The sequence below is a fragment of the Arachis duranensis genome, chromosome 3, assembly GCF_000817695.3.
Source record: "Arachis duranensis cultivar V14167 chromosome 3, aradu.V14167.gnm2.J7QH, whole genome shotgun sequence".
NCBI classification, from domain to species: Eukaryota; Viridiplantae; Streptophyta; class Magnoliopsida; order Fabales; family Fabaceae; genus Arachis; species Arachis duranensis.
The window spans coordinates 127,269,738-127,284,414 of record NC_029774.3 but is presented as its reverse complement, the minus strand read 5'-3'; the positions used below and the strand labels follow the sequence as shown (position 1 = coordinate 127,284,414).

General features: G+C 33.7%; 2 protein-coding genes across 2 annotated transcripts; one reads left to right on the top strand and one right to left on the bottom strand.

Annotated features, from left to right (window-relative positions):
• Window positions 1–2,039: 2,039 nt before the first annotated feature.
• Window positions 2,040–8,058, top strand: LOC107481420 (uncharacterized). The gene is made up of 16 exons (XM_052258533.1): window positions 2,040–2,353; window positions 2,587–2,954; window positions 3,038–3,115; window positions 3,537–3,592; window positions 4,082–4,201; window positions 4,316–4,411; window positions 4,491–4,495; window positions 4,605–4,635; window positions 4,796–4,999; window positions 5,543–5,794; window positions 5,892–6,000; window positions 6,163–6,230; window positions 6,833–6,902; window positions 6,978–7,052; window positions 7,128–7,219; window positions 7,697–8,058. Exons 2-16 carry the CDS (start codon window positions 2,640–2,642, stop codon window positions 7,773–7,775), a joined length of 1,650 nt encoding a protein of 549 aa, XP_052114493.1. The 5' UTR covers window positions 2,040–2,353; window positions 2,587–2,639; the 3' UTR covers window positions 7,776–8,058.
• A 557-nt stretch (window positions 8,059–8,615) lies between these two features.
• Window positions 8,616–11,241, bottom strand: LOC107481499 (pentatricopeptide repeat-containing protein At2g03380, mitochondrial). Its single transcript, XM_016101783.3, has one exon. It carries the CDS (start codon window positions 11,205–11,207, stop codon window positions 9,108–9,110), a length of 2,100 nt encoding a protein of 699 aa, XP_015957269.1. The 5' UTR covers window positions 11,208–11,241; the 3' UTR covers window positions 8,616–9,107.
• Window positions 11,242–14,677: the final 3,436 nt, after the last annotated feature.

Here is a 14,677-nt window from a genome sequence, read left to right as displayed (position 1 = left end):
AAAAAATAATCAGGTAAATCAATAACTTTATTTTTTGTTATTATATATTTGTGTTTCTAAAATTATTTGTTATTGCTCAATAGGTTTAATATTTTTTTTTAAGAAAATAATATATATGCAATTATTTTTGTTTTTTTTTTGTTAGATAGTTCAAGTTAAGTTAAAAATGTCAAAGATGAAAACAATTCACTCATTTTTCAAGAGAAAAGAGAGAATATATGATGAACAAAATTCAGCTTCAGATTCTTTGAGTAATGTTCAAAATATTATTGAACAACCTGTGACACAACTTGTTGAGCAAGATATTCAACCCCCTGCTTCCAAAATAGCAAGGACTGAAATAGATCAAGTTAATATTGATACATTGATGCGTGATCCCGGAAAGCGTCCGCAAATTTGGAATTATCCTATCAATCAACAAGATGAAATTCGTAGAGCATACATAAAGTTTGGACCATAAAGTTTTAGTATGTAGTTGAACATTGACTTTTATATAATATAATTACTTTTTTGATATATATGCTACAAATCATATTTTGTTAATTTTTTGTTATATTTTATATTTAATTGGCCCCCCTCTTATGAAATTTCTGGTTCCGCCACTGTTTGTGAGTACATAGTTTGGGAAATTGAATTTGCAGATGCCAGATGGTGATATTGAATCCTGCAGTTATGTGGTCCGGATTACACCATTCATTGCTATCTTTTAAGAAAATAAATAAAAAGGAATAACGATAGTATTTGCGTCTAATCTAAGTTTTTTAATATTTAAAGTGAGAAAATTAATAAAATAAAAAATAAAAAATTTGATTATTCTTCAATTAAAATCGTTAAATTTGCATGTAATAAAATTTATAAATTTAATATTAATTAATTTTCAAATCTCATTATATGTATTTTATTTAAATCGAAAAAAAATTCGGATATCTCAACATAATTGAACAATTTTTTATATTTTTTTTATTATACACTACTCACACCCATATCCACTCACACAGTTTTAAACTACATCCGGTCTTGATTGAAAATTATACTCGAATGCAGTATTTAAGAAATATTTTAATTATTAATTTAATTTTTTAAATTTAATAATATATTTTAATTTATATTTTTAAATATTGATAATTAATAATTTTTTTAATAAAAATAATTAATTAATAATTAAAAATAATAAATTTTAATGATTCTTCATATATTTTTTTTTGTCTTAATATGCTATTTGAATTAGGTCTCAAGTTGTAGTTTTTATCGGAACTAAAAAAAGAGTTCTTTGGTATTTAAATGGGTCAGAGGCCCAACTCCAGCACCGTTTTAACTATGTCTTCTTCATTTCTTTTGGGCTAGAACTACACTATGACCAGCCCAAAACAGACTCAACCCAAAAGACATTTGGGCTATGTTTAACTGAAAGATAAGGCTTGGTTTATTTGGCATCTTATATGCCTCCCAAACAACCACTGGGTTCAAATCCCATTGGTGGCAAAAAAGAACTCATGTAATATAGTGTGTGTGAGTGTGCTATGTTTGTGAGGATGTGTTGTAAAAAACCAAAAAACATTTTAGATCATTTATTTCATGTGAAGTTGATATTTGAGCCGTTAGATGATTTGATCGATTTGACTAAATTTTCATCTAACAACTCTTAGATATCAATTTCACGTGAAGTCGATTTCACCTGAATTTTTACTTTATAATTTTTGCTTTCTAGACTATTTGAAGGCAAAACAACGTCCTTTTACAAATTTGATATAATATCTATTACGTCAATATTCCGTTAATATTTATGTATCAAAAATTATTCTAATGATTAACATAAATTACATTTACAAAATTTAAAAATTAAATAAAGATAATTAAAATTTCAAAAATAAAATTGAGGTTCCCCAACAAGTTAGATAACCAAATTAAATATTATCTATATAATTTCATGTCCCAAAAAAAACTGGTCAAAGATTCCATTGGGCATTGGCACGAGTACAACTGTACAAGTTAGTCGCTAAAAATAACGTAGATAATGTGGAATGAATATTGAGGGTGTTTCTGAAATTCAGTTAACTTGTTATTAACGGTGAAAAGTATGTGAAAAAATTTAGAAAATTTGAGAGAGGAGTATGATTGCACTGTAATCTGTTTGTTGTGTGGGGTGCGGATCTCGATCAGCGAGCCGTAAAGCGGCAGAAAATAGAAAAAGACGAAAGCAGCATTTTCGTTTTCCTTTTGTCGTAAGAACACGACCTCTCCCATCTCCAACCTAATCGTTTCACTTTCCATCACAATCATTCAATTCCTCCCCTCTCTTCATCACCTCCACACCCCCACGATCCCACCTTCAATTATTTCCCGTCAATTTCAGGTTCGACTCTTTCTCTTCTTTTCTCAATCTAGGGTTCTCTCTTTTAAATTCCCCTTTTATTTATATCTTTTTAATTTCTTATTGCGCATAACGCGTGTCGAATTTCCTTTCTTTATCGATTCGGGCTTCGAATCTCATGTTTTGAAAGGAGGGTTCTTGCTGCTGAATTATTAATTATTAAGCATCGAGAGTGGTAGCTTACTTTGCTGTGAACTTAATTCATGTCATGCCAGCTGAACTCTAACTGGTTGTGGAGCTTGGAAGGAGTTCCTGAACTGAAATTGAAATGTATATTCCTGTGCCGGTGGCTGCTTCAGCCACGCCCCGAGGTGGATTGCCTACTGACAGTGGTGACTCTGTGGTGACCTTGGATCAAGTTCCGCGATGGAATGATGCTGATCAGTCCTTGGGGTATGACAATGGAGAATATTCTGCTACATACTTTCCTGATCCTCTGGCATCGCCTTCTGGTGTAGATGGTAGTAGCATCGGTTCTGTTTCAAGATTTCCTGTTGATCATGAAATTAACTCAAAGATATATTTGTGGAGGGGAAATCCATGGAATCTTGAGGTGGATGCTGTTGTTAATTCAACAAATGAGGTTAGCAATTATCTTGAGGTGGATGCTGTTGTTAATTTAACAATATTATTTCTTATCTTGCCTTTGGTTCTTGCGATTAACAGAATATGGATGAAACACACAGCAGCCCTGGATTGCATGCTGCAGCTGGGCCTGGCCTTGCAGAAGAATGTGCGACTCTGGTAGTTAATTACTTAATGAAACTGTTTCTTTGTGCTCTATCTTGAACTTTAGTAATATACAATCTTGGAACATTAATTAATTTTAGTTACAAATTTGTATTATAATTTTGGATTTCTTGTGTGAATTCAAGGGTTGTTTAGGAGATGGGACTCTGATATCAGTGTTTCATCATGGTTCAATATTTATATTCAAACTAACGTTTTGGATTTCGTGTGTGTGTTTGTGTGTGTGCGTAAGTTGGAAGATTGGGCTAAGATGTCAACATTGGATAGGTTATTGTATTACATGTTTAGTAGACTTGCCCTAAAAATTTATAGATAAATTTTCATATGTCAGTACTATCCCGGAGAAACAGTTATTTTGAGAAATGATGCACAAACATATTAACTGATATGCTTCACACAACTTTATTGTTGACAGGGTGGATGCCGAACGGGGATGGCTAAAGTTACCAATGCATATGACCTTCCCGCCAGGTTTGTACATAGACTCCTTTTGTTTTGGTTGTTGAAGGGAATGCACAGTATCTCTTTGTAAGAAGATAAATACTACTATGCACTTGTGATTATGTGTTGTGCGTATAGTGGCAGTCAAGTTTTGCCTCTAGGGAGAAAACTAAATCTCAAATCATGAAAAAGACAATTGTTCATTAGTTTCATGGTTATGTCTATGGTCAAAGCTGCTAAAAAGGGAGCATTCTCGCATATTCTTTGAGGGTCTTTTAAATGTTGGATGTTGAGCATATAAATCTCAAACAGCATGCCTCTCTAGTCTCTGGATTTGGATCTGATTTCGGAGATCTCTAAATCATACTTTATGCTGCAAAATTTTTGTTGATGCATGCTACATTTCTACAACTTTGTGTTGTAACTGATGTATATTTCAGCATTTGTTACAATTTTCTTGTCTATAGAGTGTGGACTCTCTGCTTATCATGGTTTATTCCTTTAATAAAATTCTGGCAGGAGAATTATCCACACTGTTGGTCCAAAGTATGCTGTGAAGTACCATACTGCTGCTGAGAATGCTTTAAGTCATTGTTATCGTTCTTGCCTGGAGCTTCTAGTTGATAATGGACTCCACAGGTTTGTTTCTTTTCAAAATTTATGAGTTCTTTTCCTACCAGATTTGTTGTGTCAGGGAGCCTGTAGTTATTTAAAGATATATGTCTTACTTGTCTTTGGTATATATTGATGCAGTATTGCTATGGGTTGTATTTATACAGAGGCAAAAAACTATCCCAGAGAACCAGCTGCGCATGTAGCTATAAGTAAGTTCTTTTTTCCCCTTGCATGGTTTTTACTTTATAGGATGACAAAGTATGCTCTCTCCAAGTTGTTAATCCCGTTTGTTTAAGTTGGCTTACTACCATAGCGAGAGTGTTTAGATTAATGTATTTTTTTAAGGAAAACAAACAGTATATTGGGTGCAGTTTTTTTTTTTTCTTTTGCAGATTATAATCTGCTATAATTTTCTATTTTTCCAAAGGTTGCACAACCGATACAGAGATATATAAACGGTATTTTCAGCATTTGATGTTGTTTCTCTGTGTATACGTGCAATGTTTAAAATCACATGAAAACTTGTGGAGTTAAACAAGTGCGGTTGATCTTCTGCATAACCTTGTCTTTGGATTTTCTCTGAGTGTTTATTTTTACCTTTTGTATTGCTTAATATAGGTTGCTTCCACTTTACTTTCCACGAGATAAAAATGAGGAGCAGTTTGCATTTTCAAAACTTCCTGCAGATGTTGGAGATGAAAATGGTGAGACCATCATAGATGAGCGTAAAATCAGAATTAAACCTTTGCCTAAAAAGAATGCTTCAAAACCAACTGAAGATCCAGTTGATCTTCCTGTCAGTGATGCTGGCTTGGTTCGGAGGTCAGTAGATTTTTTCAATTTTCAAAACTGATAATTTAATATGTTTCTAGATTTTGTAATCCAACATGAACAAACACTAGTATGAGCATAATCAATTGGATCATATATATGTAGGCTTCTAGGACCAGTTAATATAATTTAACATTTTCCGTTACAACTTGATAAGTGATGTGTGCTTCACCATTAGTTTTGAAGCATTTCTGTTTCTGTGCAGATTTCATAGAACTATTTTTCTTGTAAGCTAAAGTTTAGGATTGTTAAATCACTAAAGAACTCATTGTTCTTTTTATACCCTTTATCAGCCCCTAAATGTTTACGTTTATGAAAAGATGTATCAAAATTCTGCTAAAGTGTAAATCCAAACAGAAAAAGTCATTTACCTAGGGTTTTTGTTTTTGTTGCATATGTTATGATCAAAATTGCCATTATTTGGAATTTTTATGCTGTAGTGTGTTTCTTTCTGTATTCTATTGATATAGAACAAATCCATTTAAGAAATTTTACTTCTGGTGTAGTTTTCCTGATCCATTTGCCTTTATCTAGGAATTCATCATATTTAGATTCATTTCTGGATCCTGCGTTCATGTCCTTGATTAAAGACCCTGACCAAAGGCGTTTGGAGCAGTGGGAGAAAACTGCTGAAGCACAAAGAGGCTGGAATTGTACCAAATTGCTTGGATATGGTGACCTTGGTGGACCTCCACTGTCTGCTGCTGAAGAATATTCTCTCCACTCTAGATACCTTTCTAAAGCAAATTCTTTAAATCTTTCTGAAATTGCAGAGATGAAAATTGTGTATGTATCCATCTATTTCATCACCCATTTTGCATGCATGTCCTGTGATGTAATGTCGTCTGCGGTCTTCATATTAGCCCCTATTATGTTTTTTCAGTTATCGTGGAGGGGTAGACAGTGAGGGTAGACCCGTCATGGTGGTTGTGGGAGCTCACTTTTTGCTCAGATGTCTTGATCTTGAACGATTTGTGCTTCATGTGGTGAAGGTAATCCAGTTATATTCCTTCAGCTCTATATCTTTTACTGTTGGCAACCGTGAAGCTGGCTCTTTGAAATTTTCACATTCAGGATATTGGGAAGGCATACTCATGTTTAAGAGTTAACTATTTTTTGCCCAGACGTTGATGTTTTTCTTTTTTTAATTTCAGGAGTTTGAGCCCATAATACAGAAACCTTATACTATTGTCTACTTCCACTCTGCTGCTTCTTTGCAGATGTAAGTCCTAAAATGTTTGAATTCTAGGATGTACTGAACTACTAATTGGTTCAATCTTTCCAAATGGAGGTTTACAATTTGCTAAGGATTGTCTTTGTTGAAAAATACGATGCTATTTGTTAAGTAAAACTTGCTTTTCCAACGGAGTACTTTCAGTTATGTAAACATGTATATTAGGACTTGCTAGCTAAACGTATTGTTTTTCTAGTACATTGTTTAGTTGCTGAAATAATTGATCATTCCTTATGTGGCATCATGAACCACTTAACCATGTTTACATAGTTATTACCCTTGACATGGCTTTGCACTATGTTTTCTTGCTATTCACATTATTAAAACACTGACACCTAGCCCCATGTCAAATCTGGGTAGTCCTCTGGCTTGATTCAAGGAAACTTACCTGTATGCTCCTTGGGCAGATATGCTCAAGTGTAGGCTTTATGACTTCACACTTGAGAGAGACAGGGTGCGCCATGAATATCCATTAGCAAGTTGCATTTGTAAACCTTGTGTATATCCAATTGCAATCATTGGATGCTTCATATTTATGTGCAGCAGTCATGATTCCTTGTAACTTTTCTGTCCTGTTTCGATTTAAATAGGCAGCCTGATCTAGGTTGGATGAGAAGATTGCAACAAATACTTGGTAGGAAGCACCAGCGCAACCTGCATGTGAGCACTCTTTCTACTGTCCGAAATCATCATAATTTGAGTCTTTGTTCTGATTTCCCGATTTGGTATTCATAGGCAATATATGTCCTTCATCCAACTTTTGGGCTTAAGGCGGCAGTATTTGCGCTACAGATGTTTGTGGATAATGTGGTATATTACAGGAACCTCAACCTATATGATGACCTCATATTGTACATGTTATTATCATTAACCATTTATTTTCAGGTTTGGAAGAAAGTAGTATATGTTGATCGACTTCTGCAGCTCTTCAGATATGTACCTCGCGAACAGTTGACCATACCAGATTTTGTGTTCCAGTTGAGTCTTCATATTTACCTTTTTTCTTCACATTTTGTTATTTTGTCCGATGTTTCACTTTTAATTCCTGGCTTCTGAAAGTATCTGGGATTAAAGCAGTTCTAGCACATTGGGGGGTGCGAGGTGCCCTTTGCTAGCAAAGGGGATCCTCACTTATTCAATAATTTTTCTATCTTAGTTGCAAGGTTATCAAATTCTAGAGTTCATCTCTACTCGTAGAGTTATGAGTTTAGGTAAACTTGAATCATAAGACTCAACTTGTAGAGTTCAGGTAAACTTGAATCGTAAGACTCAACTTGTAATCTTCCTTGTAAATTCGTAAACTTGTACGCCCAATTTGAGGACCAAAATTTGTTAACTCTTAATGGGTTAACTTGAGAGTATGATAACTCTACTTATATGAACTGCTAATTCTTTCATTGCAGTCAAAGTTAGATCATAGACAGGGACCTAATTTGTTTTCACTCTACTCGCAGGCATGACTTAGAAGTTAATGGAGGGAAAGGTGTTATTGTGGATCCAAGAACAAAATATGTTTACCAAAGACCAACATGAAATCAATTAGATCGTTGGCTGCAGTTTCTTTATTAATTGCTTTACCCCTTAGTCTCTCACTGGTAACGGGAAAGTAGGAGGGGATATGTATGTGTTTGAAATGTGAATGGAAGCATTTTTTGTTTCTTTGAAATTTTTGAAGCCTTGATAAATTTCTGTATTTATGTATGTATATGTAATTGATCTTCGAAGGTAGATTATTGTTGCTTTGTTCTTCTAAGTGTCTTGTACATTCAATGGAAGAACAGATTAATAAAGTTAGATTATTCTTGGTTAATAAAAAGACTTGGATGTGTAGTATTATTTTTTAAGATTATTCTTCTCATTGCTTTCTTACTGTTGCTCCGTGATGTCCCATCGTAAGCTTTAACTCTTCAATGCAGTGTTTTTTCGTTGTTATTTTCTTTTTGCGTGCAAGAATTATGAGGCGTGCAAGGCTCGTGTATTATCTAAAGTTCTAAAAGATTGCAATGTCACCGGAATTGTGCTGCGAAAGGAATATGACAAAGATTAGGATTTTGCTATCTAAGGACACATTTTAAGATTATTAATTTAAAATTTTTTTATTAAAAATATAAAAAATTTAAACTTTTAATATATTTATTCAAAATAATTAAAACCCTTTTGGTAATTTTATCATGTGTTTTAAATAAAAGGCACATAAATAAATTCAAAAGATTATAATATGAATTGTGCTTATTTTATTAATTGGGCAAAATTTTGCTTATGCGTATGTTAGGTTTTCTTGAATATTTCCTTTTTCAATAAGTGAGAAATCAATTTCCTGAAATATGGTTAGCCATTTAAATAAAAATATTTGGCAATAATTCTTTTAAAATATATAAAATAAAAGGATCTGAACCTTTCACTCGGATCAACACTCTATTGGTGCGGTGTTTAAAGGAGAAATGGGAAATGACTCGTTGAGTCAAGTGGATGACAAATAAAAAAGTTAGTAGGGTTATTTCGTTTCCTCCCTATAACTATGCTTTATCTTCTCTTGATTGATATTCTCCTCAATCACAGAATAGCCAACCATTCAACCCGGCTGCTGCTTAGGCAAAATGGATCACACCAGTTTTTGTGTGCAATGCCACTTTTTATGATCCTGTCTTACCTTGGCCTTTATCCAAATTCACCCTTACCTTTAGGCCACTAGCCTCTTTTGCTTTTGCCAATTGGCATATCCAATCTTCTAATCCTCCTTTGAACTTTTTCATTCTAGTTCTCGGGATTGCTGATAAAATGTTACCTTGCCTTCATGGAACCACTAGTATGAGCAACTAGTTTGACTTCACCATCCCTTGAACTTGCAAAATGAAAGCAATATGTCTAAGCAATAGCTGCTACTTTAGCATATTGATGATTGTTAATACCAATTTTCACTGAACTACAACCCGGGACCTTGCTCAATCCACTTTGCTTTATCATCTCTCTTACCTCCTTAACCATGCCCCATCTTCCATCTGAAGCATACAGGTTTGACACAAGGACATAGTAACAAGCTTCATCAGGGTGCAATTCCAGCATTCTCCTGATTGCAACCTCTCCTAAGTCAAACCTCGAATGGAGTCCACAACCATGGAGAAAAGCTCCAAACACACCAACGCTAGGCTGAACTGGCATCTTGTCGATGAAGTCTAATGCTTCATCAAGGTTGCCGGAACGCGCCAAAAGATCAACCATGCAAGCGTAATGCTTCATGGAAGGAACAAAGTTCAATTCACTACACATCATATCAAACAGCCTTGAGCCTTCTCCAACCATCCCTGAATGGCTACAAGCTGCTAATATAGTTGTGAACAACACATCATTAGGCTCAAATTCTTCTCTCAACATATCCTTAAATAGAGCAAGAGATCCACTGCCATCGCCTTGCATGCCGTATCCACCAATCATCGCACCCCATGTCACAGCATTCTTCTCCTCCATGCCATCAAACACCATGCGAGCCGATCTTGCATCGCCGCATTTTGAATAGAAATTGAGGAGTGCAGTGCCAACATACACGCTGGCCGACATGAGACCACACTTGAAGGAAAAAGCATGAACAGAGGAACCAAATTGGAGGGCACCAAGGGAAGAACAAGCCGAAAGAACACCAACAATTGTAACCGCATCAGGGGAAAATGACTCCAACCTCATCCTTTGAAACAGCTCAAGAGCTTCATAAGCACAACCACACTGAGCACTACCGGAAACAATCGAATTCCAAGAGACAACATCCTTATCAAGGATGGTTTCAAACACACATCGAGCATCCGACATGGCACCACACTTGGCATATACATCAATAAGAGCATTCCTCGCAGCATGATCATCATCACACCCAAGCTTAACCGCAAGAACATGAAGTGACCTTCCCAAAAGGGAATCCCCAATCTGAGCACAAGCAGAGAGCACACTCGAAAGGGTAACGGAATTCGGCAAGAGTCCTTCCCATCTCTTACTACTGAACAACTCCAATGCCATGTTAGGGTGATCCCTTTGGGCATACCCCACAATCATCGCAGTCCATGAAACAACATCAACGGCTAAAACATCATCAAACACCTTCTGTGCATCCCTCAAGTCACCACATTTGACATACATATCCAAAAGAGAACTTGCCAAGAACGAATTAACCTCAATCCCACTCTTAATCACATACCCATGAACCCACTTCCCTTGATGCAAAGATCCCAACTTTGTGCACGCATTCACCAAACTCACAACAGTGAACTCGTTCCCAGACATAAAACATTCCCTCATCTTGTTAAAAAGCGTCAACCCTTCTCCGGCACACTCGTTTTGCACGTAAGCAACGATCATCGCGGTCCATGACACCACATTTCGTTCGGATATTTCGTCGAACATGTGGCGTGCACTATCGACAAGGCCGCACTTGGAGTACACGTCGACGAGGCACGTGAGGACGAAGCTGTCGGGATAGCTGGCCTTGATGACGTGGCAGTGGAGCCGCTTCCCCGAAACGGCGTCGCGGAGCTCGCGGCAGGCTTTGAGTACGACGGAGAAGACGACGTCTTCGTTTAAGGCACCGAGTGTTACTCTGGCAAGGTCGTAGATTGAAACGACGTCGGAATGCATGTCGTTTAGGAAGTACCAACGGATCATGACCTTGAAGGAGTACAAGTCAGGTGAAGGGAGCTGGTAGAAGAGGCGGCGGGCGGAGCCAACCAAGCCGAAAGAGCCGTACAGGCTGAGAAGCTTTGTGGCGGAGAGGAGTTGGTCAGCTCCGCCGCAGAGGCCGTGGACTATGAGGGTGGCGTGGAGTTTCTTGAGAGTATCTGCGTTTTGGCACATCCGAGCGAGGTAGAAGGTTGGCGGCAGTTTCCGCAGCGGCGGTTGGTGGAATGATGCGTGGTTGTGAATGGACCTCCACCAAAGGCGTGGTTTCGTTGTACGACGGAGGAATCCTGAAACGACGACCATTTTTTAACATCTTTTTGGGACAATAAACGACACGTTTTGTACTTCGATTAAGTTTTTGTTTTTGTTCTTTTAATAGTCCGTTATTATTATTTATTATTATTTTTGGTGTCTTAATAGTCCGTTATAAAGTTAAGCATTATTAGATATCAGTCAAAGATAATCATTGCAACCGAATTGTTGAAATCAGTTTGATTCAAGATATATTATTATCTTGTAAACTATATCTTTACAGTATCTTATCGCAATAGTTTAATTTACTTCATGTATATTTAAATCGAGAAAGATTGATTTTTCTCTTAATCAATGGCTAAATTATTTAATTATATCTTATCTTTATTTAAAGTTTATATCCTTGAATTGAACCCAAGATAAACTGGTAATCTATCTTAGTCTAACACTTGATAACTTGAATCCTAAGTAAAAGCCTTCTATATAAGAGCGAAGATTAAAAACTTTTAATCAGTTTCTCTCATTCTTTTAGAAATTGTTTCTTATTTAAAATCAAGAGACAAGGAAACTTTGAAATAGCCATTGAAAATGAACATAAAAAACTTAGATTTTCCTAGAGCCCTTATTGTCTTAGTGTCTAGGGAAGCTCCACAGTTCTATAGTAAAGAAAAACTGGCCGAAATTAACATGTTCTTGGAACGGTTTTCGCTGTATCCTAATTTTTTATTTAAGATACTTTATATCGAAGAAAATGATAAAAAAGAAACAATAAAAAACGCTCATCAGAGTGAGGCTAACAGTGGCAATGAAACCAATAAACTAAGCAAGAGTGTTAAAAATGACAAAAAGAAGGCATCTTCGTCCGGATCGGGATCATCAAGTATCGTTATTCCTGCCAGAATTTTTCAAAGCAATAATCATTTCACTAGGATGTATGGACATAACTTTTATAATGCAGAAGAAAATAAAGAAAACAAACCTAGAGTACAACAACAATCGGATGGCGATACCAGAGAAGCAAATAAACGAGGAGTGCAAGTTTTTGGCGCTCAAGGGCCCGGCAATAATGAGGATTTTTGAGGCAAGGGATGAGAACAATCGGCTGATTGGGATGGAGGTAGGGCTCACAGAACCCTGTGACGAAGTGTGCGATCAGGTTCTCAAGAGGTGGAACATGACCTCTGCCTCCACCTACAATCTTGCTGGCTCTTCTTGGATCCATATTGCTGAGAGGAATAATCTCAAGATAGGTCATCTTCTCAATATTTGGTGCTTTAATGTCAACACTAAATTTTATTTTCTTCTCCATCGTATATAGACTCTCGGTCTAGGTCTAAGTCTAGGTCTGGATCTTTTCTATTTTGTGTGAAGACAAAAATATGTTAGTGGGTCATTTTATATAAATTTGGGTTAGCGTTTGAATTAAAGTAGGGAGTCACATTGGATAAAAATATTTAAAACGTCTTTTATTTAAATATTTTTTAGTAATTAGAATTCAATACATATAACTGATTAAATTGTGTTATTTTTATCAAAATTAGATCAGACAAATTGATTTAACCAAAAAATTGATAAATTAAATCTTGAAATGGTCTAAATTAATACTTTTTATAGAAAATAACTACAATATCTTTATTTAAAAAAATGACTAAAATACTCTTATTCCTAAATTATAATGAGTATTTTAGTCATTTTCTATAATAAAAATATTGTAGTTATTTTTATAAAAAAATAATTTAGACCAGTTTAAATTTTGGTTCATCAAAATTTTTGCCAAATCAGTTTGTCCAATCTAATTATGACAGAAATAATACGATTTAATCGATTACATATATTAAATTTTAACTGTTAAAAAAATATCCATAAAAAAAACGTTTTTGACGTTTTTATTTAAGTGTCTCCTTATAAATTATCTTCAAATTTTTTGTATGTTTCAATTTTTAGTTTAACTATCCTTTTTCTTTTGCTGACGTTAAAAGTTTTAACTTATATGCGTTCAATAGTTGTAAAAGTTTTATTTTTTTTGTCAATCATACCCTTTAATATCTTCTTGAAAATAGGCACAAAATACAATTTACTTTAGAAATTATTAATCTCACTAGAAAAAATAAATTAAACAAAACATTAACGATAAGACAACAAAAGAATTATAAATAATAAAAAATTATAATCTAAAATAATATTAAATAAAAAATATTAAAAATATGAATTTTATTTTTTATTTTGTTTTATAAAATTTATTATTGTAATTTTTTTATAACATGAATGATTCATCTTATTAAAAAAGACAAATTAAATAAAAAATTAACAATAAGTAATAATAGAATTTGATCATTTAGTCACTCTAATTATTGATGTATCAAATCAAATGACGCCATAAATTCCAACAAAATTCCATATCCTTCTTGTTAAAATTATGGGTGAAGAGATCTTGAGTTGGACGTATAATTTTGTAGTTGTGGTTTTTATATATTATGTTTATTATTGTTATCATTTTATAATATGAATTGTTGATCTCATTAAATAAATTATAAAGTAAATTAAACAAAAATTAATCATAAATAATAGTAATAAAAAATTATAGGATAGTAAAAAAAATACTAAAAATATTAAAAAAATATTATATAAAAAACAAATTTAAAAAATATCTCTATTCTATCAAAATCAATTGGTATAGAGTTGCCAAATATAAATTATATAGACACAAACTTATTTTGAAAAATCATTTTGAGGCAAATTCTAATTTACAAATTTTAATCCAAACACACACTATATCATCGGTTATTTTTGTCAAGTTTCTAGTATTTAATTTAAAAAAATATTAAAGAATCATTAGAATTTATTATTTTTTGTTATTACTTTTAACTATCAACTTAACTTTATTTTAGGTTGGATTTAAAATTGAGACTAAATAAGAGAGAAAGACTAAAATACATAAACTAAATTAAGTCTATATATTATATTGGGCAAAACACATAAATAAACCAAAACTAACCCAATATTACGTGATTCACCCAAATAAAAAAATGTTACATTGATCCCCCAAACCATATCTCTATATAGATCGAATTGGTTAAATTTGATTTACACAATATAGTAATAAATCGAATTGGTAAGCTTCGAATTACATGACAATGTTATTTTTTTGCATAAATCGAATTGGCTTAATTCGATTTATGCATGCATGATGTCTATAGTAGTAAATCGAATGAGTATGATTCGATTTATGTATGGTTTGATTTATGCATGGTTTGTGACAACTAGTAATTCGAATTAAGTTGTTTCGAATTATGGATTTTGATCGTCCATGATAAATCGATATAGTCCAATTGGATTTACTAACAAATTGAGTTCTATCTATAAATTGAATTTGGACTATTAAATTTAATGTGAAATCAACATATATAAATATTAATTTTTATTATAAAAAAATACTTAATTTATCAATTTTTATATGTTATTTTTAAGTTAATAAATAAATAAATATTAATTTTTATTATAATAGTAAAAAATTATAGCAT

Bases quoted from the DNA above. Each gene is read 5' to 3' on its own strand.
- LOC107481420 (XM_052258533.1), top strand. From the start codon at position 2,640: ATGTATATTCCTGTGCCGGTGGCTGCTTCAGCCACGCCCCGAGGTGGA. The intron at 5,000-5,542 runs GTCAGTAGATTT...GCCTTTATCTAG, and splicing joins GATGCTGGCTTGGTTCGGAG to GAATTCATCATATTTAGATT. The intron at 6,001-6,162 runs GTAATCCAGTTA...TTTTAATTTCAG, and splicing joins TTGTGCTTCATGTGGTGAAG to GAGTTTGAGCCCATAATACA.
- LOC107481499 (XM_016101783.3), bottom strand. From the start codon at position 11,207: ATGGTCGTCGTTTCAGGATTCCTCCGTCGTACAACGAAACCACGCCTT.